This window comes from Lissotriton vulgaris, chromosome 3_1, assembly GCF_964263255.1.
Source record: "Lissotriton vulgaris chromosome 3_1, aLisVul1.2, whole genome shotgun sequence".
NCBI lineage: Eukaryota > Metazoa > Chordata > Amphibia > Caudata > Salamandridae > Lissotriton > Lissotriton vulgaris.
Window position 1 is genome coordinate 1,353,481,084 of NC_141689.1, and position 18,217 is coordinate 1,353,499,300.

The 18,217-nt window shown below is 46.6% G+C and overlaps 1 protein-coding gene across 1 annotated transcript in view; it reads left to right on the top strand.

Annotated features, from left to right (window-relative positions):
• Positions 1–18,217, top strand: part of DNAH6 (dynein axonemal heavy chain 6) — a 2,460,712-nt gene that overhangs the window by 554,560 nt on the left and 1,887,935 nt on the right. The window contains exon 15 of the mRNA XM_086961829.1: positions 9,561–9,812. Within this exon, the coding sequence (XP_086817955.1) occupies positions 9,561–9,812 (252 nt within the window). The remainder of the gene's footprint in view (positions 1–9,560; positions 9,813–18,217) is intronic.

Sequence of the window (18,217 nt, forward strand, 5' to 3'; positions counted from 1 at the left end):
AATCAAGATAGCAGCTTCACACAAAGCTGACTCAAGTGTTGCTGCTGATGCTATGCAGACAAAAACTGGTTTTCAGTTTGTACATTCTTCAGGATTTTTCCATCCAAGGCTGGTTGAGAGTTTGTAGAACAATGGCTTCAGATTTTCAACATACTACTCTTCAACATTCTTCCTAAATGTAACAATGTGAGACTCACTAGGAGAACGGCCGTTTATCTTTCCTTTCAAAATGCTGCCAACAATATTTTCTGAATGGAAGACACCATCTTGTAGCATAAAGAGCTGCGTCAAGGGTGGTATTGCCCAGAATGTCTTGTTTTCTAGTGCTCGTAATGACGAAGCCAGAACTGCCGAAAGGGATTCTGGTCCTGCCACTACTTATTGGAGAGATTGAACTATACTCTGCACCTGCCTGGCCTCGACCAAAATGGCGCCAGTATGGGAGCGACTTGCAACTCCTTATGACGTTCTAGTTACTTAGCCTTGACGTAATGGGGGATGTATGCGGTCTTTGTGCACATGGCGGGCGGGGAAGGATACTGACTGGGAATACGGACAACCCTATTGATGTCGATTTTTCATTATTGATTTTTGTATTAATAAAGCTTCGAAGTAATGTTACCCATGATACTCGCCCATGGTGTGCGTATGGACGATTTTATTGTAACTGATCCTGTTATACTTTCAATTATAAAATCCACCTTCACTGATCCTGCAACCGTTTGTCACGTTTAGTTTTTTCAATTAAATGGCTTGCTTGTTACATACTCCTATAACCCTGGCTTTTGACCCTTTCCTACGCACGGTCTGTACTACCGCCCTCGGGCGATCTATGTAATGAACAGACTACCATTGCAGAAACACAAGGGAGTGCATCTCAGAGAGATAGGTCAAGTACGTGGTAGATAAAAACATTTTTGTGTTTATGCACGCTGATGTGCTTTGAACGCTGCCCCCCCCACCCCCCTTCCCCCTCTCCTCATCATTTAGATTACCACCGCCCATTGCACAAAAGCGTACCAGGCGCTCCCCACGCAAAAAAAAAAACGATTTTTACAGATTCTTTACAGTTGGGGCCATAAACTACATCCGCAGGGCTAGGTGATAGCCTGGGACCGGCCTGGACAATCGGACGCAGAGGAAGAGGAGTATCAGAGGGTGCGGTAGTGAATAGGGTGAAAGGGAGGTGTCGGGCAGACATGGGGTGTGATTCTCAGGGAAGAGCAGCGCAGATGGGGGGAGGATTCTGGCCCATGCATGAGAGAGAGAGCGGGGGTGACCAGTGCGTGGGGGAGATGCTTGCGAGGGTGGGGAGCCGTGCTGAGGATCGGCAGCGTGCAGAGAGTGGGTCTGGTCAAGGCATCTAAAATGGCTGCCGTGCACGACAAAACTGTGGCATTGAAAAAAAGGCAAGATGGCGCAGACAATGTTTATCAATACGGATTAATTTTCCACAGAGAGAACGGGGGAGGTCAGAGAAGGGGGGTGTTCATAGCGCCAGGGAGACGCGCTGGGGACCGGCGAGGGGCAGAGGGGCCATAGCGCTTTAAAAATGGCTGCTGCTTGCTAGAGCGTACGTGCCTGAGTGGGGACAAGGTGGCGCCGATTATGTTGACATCGCAAACCAGATTTTAACACTTAGACATGAAAGTGAAAACTGCACCATTGCTCCCCCCCCCGACTGACACCCTCCTTTGCCTCAGCTTGGATCATCATTTGCTAAAGTGTTCAAAGACCCCACCGTGAGTATAAGCACAACCGGGGCCTTACTGCACTCCCTGAGAAAAACTACGCAGCAAGACAATCTCTACCTTCTCCCTTTTCCATGTTCCAACGCTTTGAAATGACCAATATATTTACTCGCAGTGACAAAATGGCGGTCAACACTTCCTGATTTCCTTCGAATCGAACGTTAACAGACGTCACGCAGCAACAAAAAAAAAATCCGCTCACGAGCAGCCGCTGGAAGACATGTATCAACATATATGAGCATCCTCAGCTACCCTCAGAAAACATAGGGGGTCAGGATACGTCTCCCGTACCCCTTTATACCCCTTTCCCACATTGTTTTTCCTCCATCTTGTAATTTAATTAAAACGAAACACAAAACGGCGAATTCCCGTTTCGCTACCGGTTCGCAACCCGGGAAGCGCTTCTACCGCGAAAAATCAATTTTTTTTTATTTTCCCCACCGGACCCTTTAATAACCCCAACATCATTCCTAGGGGGTCAAGAGGGGTCTACCTTGCCCCCTTTCATTAAATTCCCCCTTCGTTTTTCTCCTCCTCTTGTCTCTCGATCCAACCGAGAGACAAGATGGCGGCCGCTCCGGACTGTTTAGAATGTTGACAGACACCGGAGAGCCAATCAGCTTCGCTTTGCGAAGTTCCGTTACGCGAAAAGTACGCGAACCGGAGCGCTACCCGGGACGCTGTCACAGATATATCTGTTTTTTAAAACGTTAATTTCTCAAAATCCACTGGAGCACATATATTGAGACCTAGCAAAGGCACATCGGGCTAACAGTCCCTACAATTTTGCCAAGTTTCGTGCAAATCCATTCAGCCGTTCGAGCTAAAAGTGAGGCCAACCGCCCTATGGAAAAATGAATGGGAAAAACGTGTTTTGGGACCCCCCTTTTTTCTCGGCCCCCCCTTGACGAAACCCCCCCAAATTTGCAGGGGCTGCTCAGAAACAAAATATGCAATTTTCCTGAAAATTTCAGCCAATTCCGTCCACAAACGCCAAAGTTATTAGACATAGAATTTTCAAAAGTCCCATAGAGAAAAAATCCTAACTATATATACCTACTGACGACCGCCAGTAGGTAATATATATATATTCACTGAAAAAACCATAGATTATAGACCATATATAGTTAGGAATTAGCATTTACAAAACCTTATTTTACTCACACAAAACCATTGAAATTCGCATATATAGTTAGTTGCACTAACTATATATCGCACACCCGCAATCCACTGCTGATGATGTCACATATTACATCATTCATGACATGGTCAGTGACATCACTGATGACATCACTGATGACATCTCAAATGAGATCACTGATGACATCACTGATGACATCTCAAATGACATCACCGATGACATCTCAAATGACATCACTGATCACATCACTGATGATATCATTCATGTGATAATACGATGAACCTCTTCAGACTCTAATATAACCTTAGATACAATCAGTGTAAACAGACACTCACAGACTGTCACTCATCCATGGAGTTACTCACACACCTAGTTAGTCATGCAAAGAATCAATCACACCTCCATTTCCTCAACTATACAGTTATACACACCTTACTTATTCAAACATATACTAACACATATTTACTCTCTTATACAATCCCTGATACAAGTTCACAATGATCCATACAGCCACTCACACATTCACTGGCTCTTATGCACAGTTATTTATATATGTCAACTCTCACATGTACTGTGTTTTACATTTGTACTTACTTTGACATGTAGCACTGAGATATCCATTCACTCACCAATACACTCATGCACACAGTCAACCGCCCATACAGCTGTTTCCACATGCACTTTTGAACCCATACATCTAGTGAATCAACTGCTCACACATCTATGCACAGAGTCATACACCTCCCAGCCACCCACACACACACTCAGTCTCCCATACAAATACTTGGGCAACCAACCAATAACCCATATAGTTACTCATATAGCTACTGATCAACACATGCAGCAGTTTACAGAACAACAGACATAATGATGCACAAATTAAGACAGTTTAGTCACTAACCCATGCACTCAGTGAGACACATTTAATCACTCACTCATACAGTCAGTCATGCACCTACTAAATCCTTCATCCAGACACTTATACATCCACTCATTCTTCAATATGTAAGACATATTTTAACTTTACAGAAACATACAGTCACTGGATGTTGTCATCAGTGATGTCATCAGTGATGTCATTTGAGATGTCATCAGTGATGTCATCAGTGATGTCACTGACCATATCATGAATGATGTAATATGTGACATCATCAGCAGTGGATTGCGGGTGCGCGATATATAGTTAGTGCAACTAACTATATATGCGAATTTCAATGGTTTTGTGTGAGTAAAATAATGTTTTGTAAATGCTAAATCCTAACTATATATGGTCTATAACCTATGGTTTTTTCAGTGAATTTTCAAGGTTTTGTAAATGCTAATTCCTAACTATATATGGTCTATAACCTATGGTTTTTTCACTGGGGCAGGTTCCGGCAATAAAGGTGCATGATTCTGTTCAAATGTTAGCACGAGCCAAGCCATTGAAGAAGGGAAACCCTTTCCCGAAACGCGTCTGGATGGACTCATTTCATTGTGAGTGATCTGCTCGGTGTCATTTGTCTGCTGCAGCCGCTCTTTGCAATAAATGGACTTTCATCACATCTTGTGGCTCTCTCATTCGGGGCAACCTTGTGTGACTGTATTTTAGCGGCTGTCTGCCTAAGCCGCGAGAGAAGCCCACCGCAGCAGCGGGCCCGGGATGGAGTCATACGGCTTCATCCATCACGGGAGACGGAGTCAGAAAGAGCAGCTGGCAAACACGGCGGACATCTAAGCCGTCTCTTCACCATCCCACTGGGGTGTCAAAAACTGTAAATAATTTTGCTGCATTTTGAACTCACTCACTGGAGTCGTTACTTTTCCATGCACCACAAGAACCAGAAGGCCAGAGTGGTGGCCACGCCCACTGGAGCAGGTTCCGGCAATAAAGGTGCATGATTCTGTTCAAATGTTAGCACGAGCCAAGCCATTGAAGAAGGGAAACCCTTTCCCGAAACGCGTCTGGATGGACTCATTTCATTGTGAGTGATCTGCTCGGTGTCATTTGTCTGCTGCAGCCGCTCTTTGCAATAAATGGACTTTCATCACATCTTGTGGCTCTCTCATTCGGGGCAACCTTGTGTGACTGTATTTTAGCGGCTGTCTGCCTAAGCCGCGAGAGAAGCCCACCGCAGCAGCGGGCCCGGGATGGAGTCATACGGCTTCATCCATCACGGGAGACGGAGTCAGAAAGAGCAGCTGGCAAACACGGCGGACATCTAAGCCGTCTCTTCACCATCCCACTGGGGTGTCAAAAACTGTAAATAATTTTGCTGCATTTTGAACTCACTCACTGGAGTCGTTACTTTTCCATGCACCACAAGAACCAGAAGGCCAGAGTGGTGGCCACGCCCACTGGGGCAGGTTCCGGCAATAAAGGTGCATGATTCTGTTCAAATGTTAGCACGAGCCAAGCCATTGAAGAAGGGAAACCCTTTCCCGAAACGCGTCTGGATGGACTCATTTCATTGTGAGTGATCTGCTCGGTGTCATTTGTCTGCTGCAGCCGCTCTTTGCAATAAATGGACTTTCATCACATCTTGTGGCTCTCTCATTCGGGGCAACCTTGTGTGACTGTATTTTAGCGGCTGTCTGCCTAAGCCGCGAGAGAAGCCCACCGCAGCAGCGGGCCCGGGATGGAGTCATACGGCTTCATCCATCACGGGAGACGGAGTCAGAAAGAGCAGCTGGCAAACACGGCGGACATCTAAGCCGTCTCTTCACCATCCCACTGGGGTGTCAAAAACTGTAAATAATTTTGCTGCATTTTGAACTCACTCACTGGAGTCGTTACTTTTCCATGCACCACAAGAACCAGAAGGCCAGAGTGGTGGCCACGCCCACTGGGGCAGGTTCCGGCAATAAAGGTGCATGATTCTGTTCAAATGTTAGCACGAGCCAAGCCATTGAAGAAGGGAAACCCTTTCCCGAAACGCGTCTGGATGGACTCATTTCATTGTGAGTGATCTGCTCGGTGTCATTTGTCTGCTGCAGCCGCTCTTTGCAATAAATGGACTTTCATCACATCTTGTGGCTCTCTCATTCGGGGCAACCTTGTGTGACTGTATTTTAGCGGCTGTCTGCCTAAGCCGCGAGAGAAGCCCACCGCAGCAGCGGGCCCGGGATGGAGTCATACGGCTTCATCCATCACGGGAGACGGAGTCAGAAAGAGCAGCTGGCAAACACGGCGGACATCTAAGCCGTCTCTTCACCATCCCACTGGGGTGTCAAAAACTGTAAATAATTTTGCTGCATTTTGAACTCACTCACTGGAGTCGTTACTTTTCCATGCACCACAAGAACCAGAAGGCCAGAGTGGTGGCCACGCCCACTGGGGCAGGTTCCGGCAATAAAGGTGCATGATTCTGTTCAAATGTTAGCACGAGCCAAGCCATTGAAGAAGGGAAACCCTTTCCCGAAACGCGTCTGGATGGACTCATTTCATTGTGAGTGATCTGCTCGGTGTCATTTGTCTGCTGCAGCCGCTCTTTGCAATAAATGGACTTTCATCACATCTTGTGGCTCTCTCATTCGGGGCAACCTTGTGTGACTGTATTTTAGCGGCTGTCTGCCTAAGCCGCGAGAGAAGCCCACCGCAGCAGCGGGCCCGGGATGGAGTCATACGGCTTCATCCATCACGGGAGACGGAGTCAGAAAGAGCAGCTGGCAAACACGGCGGACATCTAAGCCGTCTCTTCACCATCCCACTGGGGTGTCAAAAACTGTAAATAATTTTGCTGCATTTTGAACTCACTCACTGGAGTCGTTACTTTTCCATGCACCACAAGAACCAGAAGGCCAGAGTGGTGGCCACGCCCACTGGGGCAGGTTCCGGCAATAAAGGTGCATGATTCTGTTCAAATGTTAGCACGAGCCAAGCCATTGAAGAAGGGAAACCCTTTCCCGAAACGCGTCTGGATGGACTCATTTCATTGTGAGTGATCTGCTCGGTGTCATTTGTCTGCTGCAGCCGCTCTTTGCAATAAATGGACTTTCATCACATCTTGTGGCTCTCTCATTCGGGGCAACCTTGTGTGACTGTATTTTAGCGGCTGTCTGCCTAAGCCGCGAGAGAAGCCCACCGCAGCAGCGGGCCCGGGATGGAGTCATACGGCTTCATCCATCACGGGAGACGGAGTCAGAAAGAGCAGCTGGCAAACACGGCGGACATCTAAGCCGTCTCTTCACCATCCCACTGGGGTGTCAAAAACTGTAAATAATTTTGCTGCATTTTGAACTCACTCACTGGAGTCGTTACTTTTCCATGCACCACAAGAACCAGAAGGCCAGAGTGGTGGCCACGCCCACTGGGGCAGGTTCCGGCAATAAAGGTGCATGATTCTGTTCAAATGTTAGCACGAGCCAAGCCATTGAAGAAGGGAAACCCTTTCCCGAAACGCGTCTGGATGGACTCATTTCATTGTGAGTGATCTGCTCGGTGTCATTTGTCTGCTGCAGCCGCTCTTTGCAATAAATGGACTTTCATCACATCTTGTGGCTCTCTCATTCGGGGCAACCTTGTGTGACTGTATTTTAGCGGCTGTCTGCCTAAGCCGCGAGAGAAGCCCACCGCAGCAGCGGGCCCGGGATGGAGTCATACGGCTTCATCCATCACGGGAGACGGAGTCAGAAAGAGCAGCTGGCAAACACGGCGGACATCTAAGCCGTCTCTTCACCATCCCACTGGGGTGTCAAAAACTGTAAATAATTTTGCTGCATTTTGAACTCACTCACTGGAGTCGTTACTTTTCCATGCACCACAAGAACCAGAAGGCCAGAGTGGTGGCCACGCCCACTGGGGCAGGTTCCGGCAATAAAGGTGCATGATTCTGTTCAAATGTTAGCACGAGCCAAGCCATTGAAGAAGGGAAACCCTTTCCCGAAACGCGTCTGGATGGACTCATTTCATTGTGAGTGATCTGCTCGGTGTCATTTGTCTGCTGCAGCCGCTCTTTGCAATAAATGGACTTTCATCACATCTTGTGGCTCTCTCATTCGGGGCAACCTTGTGTGACTGTATTTTAGCGGCTGTCTGCCTAAGCCGCGAGAGAAGCCCACCGCAGCAGCGGGCCCGGGATGGAGTCATACGGCTTCATCCATCACGGGAGACGGAGTCAGAAAGAGCAGCTGGCAAACACGGCGGACATCTAAGCCGTCTCTTCACCATCCCACTGGGGTGTCAAAAACTGTAAATAATTTTGCTGCATTTTGAACTCACTCACTGGAGTCGTTACTTTTCCATGCACCACAAGAACCAGAAGGCCAGAGTGGTGGCCACGCCCACTGGGGCAGGTTCCGGCAATAAAGGTGCATGATTCTGTTCAAATGTTAGCACGAGCCAAGCCATTGAAGAAGGGAAACCCTTTCCCGAAACGCGTCTGGATGGACTCATTTCATTGTGAGTGATCTGCTCGGTGTCATTTGTCTGCTGCAGCCGCTCTTTGCAATAAATGGACTTTCATCACATCTTGTGGCTCTCTCATTCGGGGCAACCTTGTGTGACTATATATATATATATATATATATATATATATATATATATATATATATATTTATTTATTTAATTTCTATGGCAAAATGAAACCCCTCATTTTGTTCCTTTTCAAATTAAATGTATTAAGTGTTACCACTTTATTCCAAGCAAGATGACTTTAGGTGTGCCATACTTTTGTCATAAGTAAGACTGTTAGCGTTCTAGTTGTTCTTTAGAACACTCTGGGACATTCTGTCATTGGGCTATAGTTGGGCTACATCTGGCTGATATTTGGGCTGCATTTGTTTTTTTTTGTCTCTGGTGGCCATCTTTGGGCTACATTGGGCTACATTTGGGCTCTAACATATATATAGCCCAATGTAGCCCAATATATATTTTTTAAAGTTATTTTTGGGAAAAACCACTGGAGCATATATCTTGAGACATAGCAAAGGCACATCGGGGTACCAGTCCCTACAATTTTGCCAAGTTTGGTGGAAATCCATTCAGCCGTTCGGGCTAAAAGTGAGTCCAACCGCCCTATGGAAAACTCAATGTTAAAAACACGTTTTGGGACCCCCCTTTTTTCTCGGCCCCCGCTTGACGAAACCCCCCAAACTTTCAGGGGACGCTCAGAAACAAAATGTGCCATTTTCCTGAAAATTTCAGCCATTTCCGTCCATCAACGCCAAAGTTATTCAACATAGAATTTTCAGAAATCCCTATTAAAAAAAATCCTAACTATATATACCTACTGGCGACCGCCAGTAGGTAATATATATATATATATATATATATATATATATATATATATATATGTTCCAAAAGAAAAGCACCCAACACTTGGAGGTCCTCTCACATAGTGTAATTCTTTATTCCAGCAAGGCAGCATTCACAGAAGTACGGTGAGTACAGCAATATCTTAGCCAAAGTTCCCGACGCGTTTCAGGCTCATCTCGGCTTTCTTCAGAGGGATGACAATAGGGAGAGGAATCTCACAGGTGTAACTTGTAGTGCTTATCACGAGTAGTAGTATATATATATTAAAATAATATTATGTGTGTGTACCTAAATAAACTGTGCGGTTTGAATAGTGTTTGAATTATTGCTCATATGAGCGTCATATAATTTGTTCATGTATTTTGGTAAGTTTTTCAAATCTAGTTGATTAACAACGTCCTTTCATAGACTATCGTCTATTCTTTTTCTTCAGATCGAATATCTGGAAGCAGAATCTACTGTTGTGACCTTGATGTATCAACTCATTGAAAAGTATCGCATCCCTGCACTACCTGAAGATCTTGCGCTTTATGCCACTCTTCAACCATCAATTATCGGAGTTCGAAATGCCATCGATAAGTCATTTGGGGAAAGAGAAGCCAGCCTCGATAAATTCACACATAGCTTAGACAAAGACATTGCGGAATTGAACAGAGAAGTAAAAGAAGTGAAACAAAAATCCCAGGTAACCTAACATTTCACATTCACGTGTCCATAGTATACACCTTGTTTGTAAGTGCATGGACATTTTTGACATTTTGCTTTTTGAGAGATGCTGTGATTCATAGTAGTTTTTGAAGATGTTTCTCTTTCGTGATGGTGGATGGGCCTCTATGCAAACAGCCCATATATAGATTTCTGCTTCTCTTCTACCCACTGCATTGCATTCCATGATTATTCTTTATTAACACTCTCAAGACACCGTTCCCACTGATATTCATAAATCCCCACATCCTATTACTACTCATATGCCAGCACCTTCCTTATAATGTTTTCTTTGCCACTAAAAGCACAATACTTCCTGATGTGCAGATACCAATTATTTTCTCAGATCAACTCACCTCTCCGTGCACCACGGATGAACAGTGTCACCGGATTCGACCCATTCACCTAAAGGCGATTGGCTTGTTAGTGTGTTCTGAAAAACACCAACTATAATACTTTTCAATATGACAGCTTAGATAAAGAAACTAAAGAGATTCAAAATGCTCCCTGTTCCCACAGTTCATAAGTGTTTTGAAAAAAAAAAGCATTTCTTGAATATATCCAAATTGCAGATGTCAGATCATTCATTTCATAGGAACTAGTCCATTCCTCTGACGTGGCATGCTTTGAAAATGGACAAAGATTTCTAGTATCAACTTCTTCAACCGAACACATTGCCTATAAAAGCTACACCATGTAGTACATTGTGCAAATTACAGTAGTGATGAGTATTTGAACCTGCCTTTCTTGCACTCATCTCAGGAGGCCTACTTGTAAGTAAGACTTTATTCTTGTTCGATTAATTCAAATCATTACATGTATAGGCCATTGCACAAAATAAAATTAAAATCGTTAACATATTATGAATTTTAAAAGAGAGTGCAAAAAAAATGTATTCCACTGGTATGAAAGCAAGGCTAAAATGCTACACTGATAAGACTTACCACTGTGAGCTTTAAGACAGAAATGTCCGAGGTTTCAAGGATTTGGGATCTAAGTATAGTTTGACTGGTACAAAACTCCTCGATCCTCCTGCTTTTTGTGCCCCAACTGCACAACCTTGGGGAACACGAAATCCACTGTCGGCTTTTAAAACGGTGACCGAGGTTGCTCAAGTGAGAGTTTTAAATACACTATGCCTGATGCAGCTTTTCTGATAGATGTTTGGGCATTGTCTGTACATGGCTGGTCTGTTAAGTACGAAGTGCCTGATGCTAGTTTAATAACCCTCCTCCTGTTTGGGGGCCAAGCTGTACCTGACTGGTCTCCATGCAGTGTAGGGTGTTAGCTGGTAAAGTTTCCCTACACTTATGTTACAATTTCCTTCGGTGAGTGGTGGTTCCCAGTCGCAGATTGACCAAACCTGGCCTGCATAACCTTTCTGATAGATACATCTGCCGTGTGGATTCCTCACCTTGTGAATATCCCCCTTGCGTCAGCAACATTCGGAAATTCTTTTTTGTAGCTTTGCGCCGACGTGGATCCGGACGTCACAGAGGCACGGCACCGCTCGCGACTCCGTTGACGTCACCGACGCCTATAACAGGCCCACGCCGGCGTGATGACATCAGTTCCCTTTTTTCCGCGTCGTCGACGCTAACGGTTTTCAGGGATCGTATTGTAGCTTTACAGTAACTTTGTTACTATTATCCTGTTATTGTGTCTATCTTTACATTCTTCGAGATGTCGTCGAACCTCCTCCTGTTTGGGGGCCAAGCTGTACCTGACTGGTCTCCATGCAGTGTAGGGTGTTAGCTGGTAAAGTTTCCCTACACTTATGTTACAATTTCCTTCGGTGAGTGGTGGTTCCCAGTCGGAGATTGACCAAACCTGGCCTGCATAACCTTGTAGTGCCCCTTGCATGACACATACATTTATCGTTTCAATGTTGGGACAGCTCCTATGGGCTATTAGCGTGGTACACAACCTATACGGTGTGGGCGTTTACAGTTGTTGCTGCTTCAGCCAGTGAGTGACTAATATTGCTGGTAAATTTCCCCCATCTGGCTAGATTCTGGGGAGTGTTTTTGATGTAGCACAGATCTGATGCCTCCCTGCAGCACTTAACGCCATTCAACCGAAACGAGGGCAGGAGCAGGCGATGTTGTTTCTGATGGATACATCTGCCAGTGGATTCCTCACCTTGTGATTCCTCACCTTGTGAATATCCCCCTGCGTCAGCAACGTTCGGAAAATTATTTTGTAGCACGCCGGCGTGGACGACGTCATAGGAGCACGGCATTGCGCGCGACTCCGAATGACGTCACTGACTCCTTATTAGACCTACGTCCGCGTGATATCATCGGTTCCCTTTTTTCCATGTCGTCGACGCTAACGGTTTCGGGGAACCTCTGTAGCTGTTGGTAATTTTGTTACTGTTTTTCTTCTTGCTTCTTTGTTTCTCGCAGAGGATGTCGACTAAGAAGACCGGGTTCAAACCTTGTGGGGAGTGCGGCAAGATGATGTCGATTACGGACCCGCATGAAGATTGTATCTGGTGTCTGAGTTCGGACCACGATGTCAAAGGCTGTTCTTCGTGTAAGAAGATGAACCCGAAGGCTCTTCGAGAGAGGGAAGCTAAACTTCTGGTGGCTAAGTTGAAAGGTAGAAAAGAGAAGACTTCCAGATCGCGTATAAGTAGGGCGAGGTCAAAGTCGACGTCGATGTTGAGGTCGAGGTCCCGCACGGCGTCGCCTTCCAAGTCGTCTTCTGTTCATGCTTCGAGGTCAGCGAAGAAAAAGCATAAGTAGCGAAGGCATGGATCTCGACATCATTCCGGTAAGGACTCAGAGTCAAGGCTGAAGTAGCTTAAGAGGAGGCAAAGAAAAGATGAGGTGTCTCCTTCGCTTGGTGTTCCAGAAGGTGAGGCTTTGCCTTTGGAGTCGCCAGTGCATTCTCCGGCTCCGGTGTTGGTTCCCTCTACGGCGCCGTCCCTGGCTTGAGAGGAGGAAGAGGCTCCTTTACAAGAGGGCTCGGTGACTCCAGTCAATCTGCCTATGGAAGAGGAGGCGAATTCATAAACCCCGAGAGGGCATCCTATGGGTCCTTACCCGCCCTTCCCAGCTCCAGGTCAAGACCCTACTTCGTTTTTAAATGCGATGTATGGAGTCTACTCAAGAGCTTTGTACCCCTCTGGTGCACCTTCGGGTCCCATGGGTCCTTTGGCATATAATTTAGGAGTTCCTCACTCCTATGCTCCAGCTCCTTTTATGCCATTTATGCCGGCGCAGGCTTTGCCTTGGCTTTTCTCGGCACCGCCGAAGTCGTAGACTCCGATTCCATCGACGCCGGCTCTGGCTCGACCTCATGAGCAGCAGCTTGTGCTTCCGGATTTGATCTCGACGCCGGCTCCAGCTCCGTCTGAGTCGGTCACGGATCCGACGGCGCGGTTCGTAAAGGAAAGATCAAGGTGTGAAGCTCAGCGTCTTATAGAGGAGCAAAGATATAGAGAGGCTGAGGCTGAGATGGAAGAAGGTGAGCTTCAGGAGGACTATTTTGATGATTTAAGGGAAGCTAGTGGCTTAGAGCTTTCCCCTGAATGGGAGTTGTCCTCTGTTTCTGATGCTCTTTTAAAGGACGTTGCACCATACCATGTGGTCATTAAAAAGGCTGCGGCTCTCTTAAATTTGACTTTGCCTGCAGCTGAATTCAAGGCTAATATATTGACTGAGATCCTTCATTCCCCATCTTCGATTGTAGAACCATTGCTTCCTTTTAATGAGGCTTTGACTGAACCCATATTGGAGGTTTGGAACAGGCCTCTTACAGCTCCTGCAGTGACTAAGGGTGTTGCAAGGAGGTATAGGGTAGCTCCTGGTGATGCTGAGTTTCTATCCTCGCATCCTTTGCCTGAAAGTCTGGTTATACAGGCAGCCTGTTTGAAAAAGTCTGTTGGTGCTTTCCCTCAAGTGCCTGGGGATAAGGAGTCCAAGAAACAGGATCAGACTGCGAAAAAGATTTTCTCTTCTGCGAGTATGGCTCTAAAATCGACCAATGCCAAATGTCTCATTGGGAGATATATACATGCTCTGATGGACTCTGTACGGCAGTCGGCTCCAAAGATCCTTGAGGACAGCAGGAAGGATTTTGATGGGTGTTGGCTGATACACAGGCGGCTGCTCTTCAAGTGATTCAAAGTGGACTTGACACTGCTGATTCAGTTGCTCGCATTATGGGAACTTCTGTTGCCTCTAGAAGGGCTTCTTGGCTGAAGTCATCTGATTTTCTGCGTACTTTCAGGCAGCTTTGTTGGATTTGCCATTTGATGGTACTGGATTATTTGGAAAGAAAGCTGATGCAGTTTTAGAAAGATCCAGAGGCTCTGCGACCAAGAGGTTTAGAGGTTTTGGGCGTGCATCCTTTCGACCCTACTGTCAAGTTCAACAGCAGCAGCAACAGCAAAATCCACTATATAAATCCTACAGGGGCAGGCAAAGAGCTGGTCCTCGAGGACATCAAGCCTCCTCCTCCTATTCCTCCTCCGCTTCCCAACCCCCTCCATCATCAGCAAAGCAGCCCTAGATCCGCCATTCCGGATCATGTGGGTCCTGTAGGGGGTCGGCTTACCCATTTTCTACAGGATTGGGAATCGGTTACATCAGATCTTTGGGTTCTCAATCTCGTAGAGAATGGGTATGCTCTTCCCTTTCGGGAATTTCCTCCGGATTACCCTCCTTGCCAAGGTTTTTGCTCGGAGGACCACCTACTTCTCCTGCAGGAGGAGGTCCTGTCACTGTTACGTAAAGGTGCGATAGAGGTCGTCCAGGAGCAGGAAAGGGCTCAGGGCTGCTTCCCCTTGGTATTTCCTGATCCCCAAGAAGGATGGCAGACTTAGTCCAATCCTGGATCTCAGGATCTTGAACCTTTACCTGAAGCAGGAGAAGTTCAAGATGCGCACCCTTGCGCAGGTTCTTCAAGCGCTGCTGGAAGAAGACTGGATGGTGTCGATCGACTTGCAGGATGCATATTTTCATATCCCAATCCTGAGGTCGCACAGGAAGTATCTCCTTTTTACGGTGGGATCACAGCATTACCAGTTTGTGGTCCTTCCGTTTGGTCCTACTACTGCGCCTCGAGTCTTCACCAAGGTGATGGCTGTGATGGCAGCACATCTCAGAAGATCAGGGATTCCAGTATTCCCTTATCTGGACGATAAGGGAATCGTCCAGCGCAACCTGTTCATTGGTGCAGTACTGGATACAACTGTATGTCTGGCATTCCCTCCTCCACAACGGATTCGCGACATACAGGAAATGATTCCTTTGTTTCACAATGGAGCGGTGGCTTCCTGCATTCTGTTGGTCAACCATGCACGCTGGCACATGAGGGCACTCCAGTGGTGTCTCTGCAGGCAGTGGTATCAACACAACGGAGATCTCAGGGAGTCTGTGAGGATCTCCAGAGAAGCTGTGGCGGATGTATCTTGGTGAGGTTTGGAAGGCAATCTGCCTCAAGGAAAGCCTTTCCATCTACCTCCATCAGTTGCCACGGTGATAACGGATGCATCCTCTCTAGGGTGGGGTGCTCATCTGGGGGATCTGGAGATCAGGGGGCTTTGGTCTCCAGAGGAAAGGTTGCTTCACATCAACCTTCTAGAATTGAGGGCAATACGTCTAGCACTCAAGGCCTTTCTCCCTTCCCTTCACGGGCGGTCGGTCCAAGTCTTGACGGGACAACACCACTGCGATGTGGTATGTCAACAAACAGGGAGGAGTGGGGTCTCAGTGTCTCTGCAGAGAGGCTCTGCGTCTCTGGTCCTGGGTTCAGGACCATCATATTTGTCTGATGGCAAATCATCTGGCCGGAGTTCTGAACGTGAGTGCAGACAGTCTCAGTCGGCAGTTCTCAGCCGACCACGAGTGGAGCCTTCATCCAGAGGTGGTACGTCACGTCTTCTGGACGTGGGGACCTCCTCAGGTGGACCTGTACGCCACTCACGAGATTGCTCACTGCCCGTCATTCTGTAGTCTCCAGTTTCAGATTGCAGGGAGCCTTGGGGGACACGTTTCAGTTGAGTTGGGACTCACAGATCCTTTACACGTTTCCTCCATTACCCTTGATTCCTCTGGTTCTGAGGAAGATTCGTCAAGACCGGCCCCAAGTTATATTGATCGCCCCGGATTGGCTAAGAAGGGTGTGGTACACAGATCTTCTCCACCTCTCCTCGTGCCCGCCGCTCCGTTTCCCTCTCAGAGCAGATCTCCTCTCTCAGATGGAGGGGCAGGTTCTACACCCCCACCTCCAGACCTTACACCTTCATGCCTAGAGATTGAACAGGGCAACCTGAATTCCTTTTCTCTCCCACATGATGTGGTGGATGTCATTCTATCCGCCAGGCGTGATTCCACTAAATCTATCTATTCTTACAGATGGTCTAAATTTGTGACTTGGTGTGGGGAGAAGATCATTGACCCTTTAAGGGCTCGTTTGTCAGATATACTTCTTTTTGCTCTTTCTTTAGCGCAGCAAGGGTTTGCTGTGGCTACAGTTAAAGGTTTTCTTTCGGTGTTGTCGGCATTTCTCTGCCTGCCGGATCAGCCGTACTTATTGAAATCTCCTATTGTTTTGAGATTTCTGAAGGGCCTTACAAATAAATGTCCTCCTACTCCTTTTATTGTGCCTCAATGGGACTTGAATCTGGTGCTTACTTATCTAATGGGTTCCCCTTTCGAACCTTTACATAATTGTCCCTTGAGGTTGTTGTCTTTTAAGACGGTTTTCCTAGTTGCAATTACCTCAGCAAGGAGGGTAAGTGAGCTTTAAGCTCTTAGTTCAAAGCCCCCGTTCTTGACCATTCATGCTGAACGAATGGTTCTTAGAACCAGGGCTGCTTTTCTGCCTAAAGTGGTAACTCCCTTCCATCTAGGACAGTCTATTACCCTTCCTACCTTCTATCCTCCCCCTCACCCTTCCAAGGAGGAGGAGAGACTTCACCGCTTGGCCCCGAAGAGGGCTGTGAGCTTTTATCTTGATAGGACAAAGGACTATCAAGTGGATGACCAGCTGTTTGTTGGATTTGCTGGCTGCAGAAAAGGAAGGGCTGTGCACAAGTGCACACTTTCGAGATGGATAATACTATGCATCAAGATCTGCTACGCCCTGGCTGGTAAGGAACCTCCAGAGGGTATGAGAGCCCATTCTACTAGAGCAAAGTCTTCTACATCTGCTTTGTCTAGGGGTGTACCTGTTGAGGACATTTGTAGAGCGGCAACTTGGGCCTCCCTCCACACTTTCGCAAAGCATTACTGCTTGGATACCGAGGTGAGGAGAGACGGACACTTTGCGCGTTCTGTTCTCCAGGATTTTCTGGTATAGGAGAGTGGACACCCTCCTTCGGGAGTGGGGACTGCTGTAGGAATCTATTCACAAGGTGAGGAATCCACTGGCAGATGTATCCATCAGAAAAACAAGTTACTTACCCTCGGTAACCCTTTTTCTGGTGGATACAGTATCTGCCTGTGGATTCCTCACTGACCCAGCCGCCTCCCCGTTGTCCACTCTTCTATATCTAAGTTTATTTCAATGTTTAAATGTATACTATCTTGAATATTATGTACTATGTACACTATATATATATATATATATATATATATATATATATATATATATATATATATATATATATATATATATATATATATATATATATATATATATATACCGTAATTGGTCCGTCCGGGTGCCTCGAAGGCACGGAAAAAAGGGCGTAACTGATGTCATCATGCCGACGTAGGCCTAATATGGAGTCAGAGATGTCAGTCGAAGTCGCGCGCAATGCTGTGCTCCTATGACGTCGTCCGCGCTGGCGTGCTACAAAATAATTTTCCGAACCTTGCTGACGCAGGGGGATATTCACAAGGTGAGGAATCCACAGGCAGATACTGTATCCACCAGAAAAAGCGTTACCGAAGGTAAGTAACTTGTTCTTCTCAGACAGTTTGGGGCAACGACATAATAGATGAAGCCAAGATTCTTTGCGACATTTGCATAGCCTACAGGGGATTGCTTCCTCTATATTAGGCCAGACGGGGTTGAAGTCAGTAATTTGCAGTGCAATTAACCTAATGTAGAGAATTTTCCTGCGGGCCTGGGGAGAGAAAGCTTATTGAAAATACGACTGTGCCTTCCCTGAGCTGTAGGATTAACCAGTGCTTCTGTCAATGGATTGTGCCGAAGACTCTCAATATCTTGTTGTGACGACAGAAGCACTTTCCTGTTCACTGTTTTTTTCCAGACTGAGAGTGGGATGTCTTGCATTAAGAGTCTTTCTGTCCTATCTTCAGGGAGCTAATTGCTGTTGCCAGCTGCAATTGCCACAGGGATCCTGCTTCCTCAAAGAATACTCTTAGATGGTGTTTGAGCGAAAACTCAGGGGCCCACAGGACC